The sequence below is a fragment of the Microtus ochrogaster genome, unplaced genomic scaffold, assembly GCF_000317375.1.
Source record: "Microtus ochrogaster isolate Prairie Vole_2 unplaced genomic scaffold, MicOch1.0 UNK1508, whole genome shotgun sequence".
NCBI classification, from domain to species: domain Eukaryota; kingdom Metazoa; phylum Chordata; class Mammalia; order Rodentia; family Cricetidae; genus Microtus; species Microtus ochrogaster.
In genome coordinates this window covers 22-4,038 of record NW_004950606.1, presented here as the reverse complement: position 1 = coordinate 4,038, position 4,017 = coordinate 22, and the positions used below count along the sequence as shown (strand labels likewise).

At 41.8% G+C, this 4,017-nt stretch overlaps 1 protein-coding gene across 1 annotated transcript; it reads right to left on the bottom strand.

Annotated features, from left to right (window-relative positions):
• Window positions 1–1,786: 1,786 nt before the first annotated feature.
• Window positions 1,787–2,961, bottom strand: LOC101983528 (cytochrome P450 2J3-like; the record flags this gene model as incomplete). Its single annotated transcript, XM_005372324.2, has 3 exons — window positions 1,787–2,108; window positions 2,199–2,386; window positions 2,820–2,961. Coding segments are annotated over 3 exons (480 nt in total), but the record flags the coding sequence as incomplete, so codon positions are not given.
• Between the last annotated feature and the right edge of the window lie 1,056 nt (window positions 2,962–4,017).

The following is a 4,017-nucleotide window of genomic DNA, read 5'->3' as shown; positions in this document are numbered from 1 at the left end:
GTCACAGGCGATGATATACATATTGCAGATGATGACAGCTCGTATTTAACAGATTGACCTAATAACTCTCTGATGGGAAGTCCCACTTGGAAAAGACTATGAGGTCACTGGCTGTAGATGACTGGTTGTATTTGTCTGTAGTTTTTCTCATGTGTCAGCTATGGGTATTTTCCCCACTGATTGTATGTTTTTCTCGTGAAAATATTCCATCTACTGGGCATATAGGATACTTCTCATTACTCAGACTGACATAGGAGTGTAATAGTGTCCTCAGTCTTAACAACAGCTAATTTTAAACTTCAGGACATATTGAAAACAATCTCATTGTTTCTGGTTACCAATATCTGGTAGCCCCTAGAGACGAATATGCAAGGACAATTTCCCAGGTGTTTATTGCTGGTTCAAAATCAGGCATGAAACAACTCTAGAGAGAGAACTTTCTCAGCAAGGGACTTCTCTATGGATTTTCCACCTCAAGGTTAAAGCAACTGTTTTTTGTTTAAAGCCTGACTTTCAATGTCCTTTTCTGTCTGGGAACCCTGACTACTCAGAGCTTACTTTACTCACCAGGCACAGTCAGAACAACCTTCATAGCCTGAGAGAAACTGCGCGATCGGTATGGCTCTGTTTTTTATTGCTTACTCATGAAGTGCTGTGTAATCCTGAAAATGTGACTCCTATTTGTCCAGAGGGTTTGCTGTAAGGGGAGCAGGAGAGAAATGTGAGAGACATATCTGAATGTGTGAGAGAGCTAACTTAGAAGAGTAGAATAAGTGAAGTATTCAATTCTTTATAATGTTTTATAAACAGGAAGACTGGACAGAGTCTTATCAGATTTCCTATTAAAACGAGTTATGAACAGTGAGCAAAGGGACAGACAGCGCCAGATGGAAAGATAAAGAGGTCAGAACAAATCCAGGGCAGCCCAGCCCCAAGAAACACTGGCTCTGGATCAACACTAGCTGTGCAGGCCAATGCAGTCTCTTCCTGGTCCGAGCCTCCGCATCATGAGATGTGACACTGCCTTAGATAATCAGGCAAACTTAATGATCATATGAAGCGTTTCAGTGTGCCTTCTGTGTAGCATTTAGTCACCTCCTGCAGACAGTGTTAGGAAACACAAGCTTCTGTGTGAGAAAACCTGGTGGATGCTGAACTCTGGGATGAACCACATTTGTCTAGGTCTGCATCCTTTTCTCTGCAGTGCTCGCTGATTCCAGCTTGGAAGGCTGCAGTTGGACGCATGCTTCAAGGGGCAGCTCTGCTTCATCTCCTGTCCCACACTTTCCTGCTCTCAGGTTGTTTGTTTTTGTTGGTTAAAGGATAGAGCACAGATATGAAATTAAAGAGTGGCCAAATTACATATAGAAGTCAATATCTATAATATGCCAGAACATTTGGTTATTGATTCCACACCACTGCCACTGAAGTCTTTAATCACTTGCCTGGCAGAATGCACAAGGGAGAAAGAGTCATCACTGCACTTCCTTTCCTGCGTGTCAGGTGCAACAGAAACATGTACTAAGGACATTTAACAACTAGGGGACAATTTAGAAAGATAAGACCTATTCAGGGATTGTTCATGGGCTAGAAGCCTATTAACATTAAGCAAATGCCAGTTAAAACTATCTAACAACTAAAAACACCCAAACTCAACTCTCTTCATTGTAAGAAGCCATCCCTTAAAAAGAACTCAAAATGTCTACACAATGGCGGGAATTCAGCTTTGTTGGTCTCAAAAAGGCATGGAGAAGGACTGTGTTGTCATTGAGGTAGAGAACAGAACAAAGGAAGTTCAAATGTCCATCAGAAGCAAGGGGGGATTGACACTGTATGTGTGTGTATGTGGGTACTGACTGAAACCATCTGCAAAACGGAGGTACATGGAAAGGCGCATCTGTACCGATTCCAGAAAGAAGAGAAGGGATAAGGTAGAGCTCTGAACCCCCTCCTGCTCATCACAACTCACCCATTGAGAAAGGCAGAAAAGATTCTCTCTTCTTAAACTCTCCATTCTCCAAAAAGTGCTTCGGATTGAGGATGTCTGGGATGGCCCATTCGTTGGGGTCCATGTGCAGTGAAGTCAAATTGGTATGAAGAATGGAGCCCTAGGGAAGGCAGCAAAGACTCAAGTAACATATGGACTCGACACACAGAGGGTTGGTGATTAGCAAACTTCCATTTCTTAGCCTACTTACCTTGGGCAGATGGAATCCCGCCAGGTTAGTGTCCACTGTCACTTTCCTGGGAACGTTTAGAGGGATGACATTTGCCATCCTCTGTACTTCATGGACAACAGCATTGGTGTAGGGCATGGAGTCTTGGTCAGCCAGGCTGGGCTGCTTCTCCTGGCCAATCACTCTGTCAATTTCAGCCTGGACTTTTGCTTCAAGGAAACAGGAGGCTCCATTAAGATTTGAAGTTTAATGTTTTCTTCTAAAGATAGAGAAAGCTGTCTTTCAAAATGTATATGCTTTTATCTCATATAATCTCATGATTTTGAGGAAATAAAGTTCTCTACCCCCTAGAAAATCTGATTTAGAAAAGTGTAAACTCTATAACTTTATTCAAGCCTACAGCATAGGTATGAGTTTCCTTATCCTGAAGAGGTAATCAGTATGTCTATGGCTAAGCTCATATCAGTGTCTATTCAGACTTCTATGAATAAATACTTTTTTACTGGATAGTTTATTACCAGTACACTTTGGTTTTTGTCTACCTTCTGAGTCTCACATCACCTCACTCATGTGACTTTCCACTCCCCCATCCTATCTTCTGAACCCATTCTGCCTTGGTTAGATGCTGTCACCACAACTCACATTGGATTTCTGGATAGAGAGCCATGTAGAGCAGAGCCCAGCGCAGGGTCGTGGATGTTGTCTCTGTTCCAGCAAAGAAGAGGTCCAGAGTGCTGCAGATGAGGCTTTCTTCATTGAAACTTGTAGTAGTTTTGTCAGGGTGCTAGAAAAGACAGTGTGTTGTGTTCAGTCAGAGAACTTTTGATTGTCTCATAACACTGATCCACTGAGAATGAATTGCATTAAATCATTCAGAGTGATGCTGTCTTGATATTCAACAGTTGGCTTCGCTGGTACCAAAAAAAATGAATATCCATTTTCTGTGTTCACTGATTCTCCAATCTCCATCATCTTGCAAGGTCAAAACCGCACCAATTCCATCACTACTTCTTTATGACAAACATCACCTTTCTCTCTTCCTCTAGAAGCATCAGTTTGTTAATACTGCTCTAAATAATGTTCTCAAGCCTGTACTTCATATGGTAAAGGATTTGCCTCCTCCTCTGGGCTTAAAATTTTTAAATCAATTATATCTGGAAGTTGAAATAAGAGAAAAGATAATAAACACACACATACACATTTGCCATTGTGACCCAGGCAGAAGAGGAACCCATGATCAAGTGAGTTGAAGCTTCTATGACAGATTTAGTGATAAGTATTTGCCAGAGGCCTGTTCGGACCAAGAGGATCAAGACCTTACATTTTTCAGTATGGTTTGAATCCAACATGCTTCCCCAGAGGTTCATGTTTTATATACTGGTTCCTTGCACCGGTAGTATTTGGGGAAGTTCTTGAAAATAGAAAGATAGCATCTAGCTGAAGGGAGGAGTGGGTAACACCTAGTGTTACACCAAACCCATGGTTCCTTTCTTGTTTTCTGTTTCCTAAAGCACTGTGATGTGAAAACCTCCACCATAGCCCTTTGCTCCAAGAGCTTAGCTGCTTTGCCATTCACCTTGATGAACTGAAATGTTCTGAACCTTGGCCTGATGACATGTTTCTTTATTCAGTTGTTGCTCCCATATAATGTTGTCACACTAATCCACAGCTCACTAATATGTTTGCCTTGGTCTATTATTGAATAGTGTTCATATGGAGTCCAGAGAAAGCCTCAGCTCTATATGAATTATAAACTCTACCACTTACATAGCTGATGTTTGTCTGTTGCAGTGGGGTTTGAGTTGGGAAGGGTAACCAGAACACTGGACCAACTCATAAC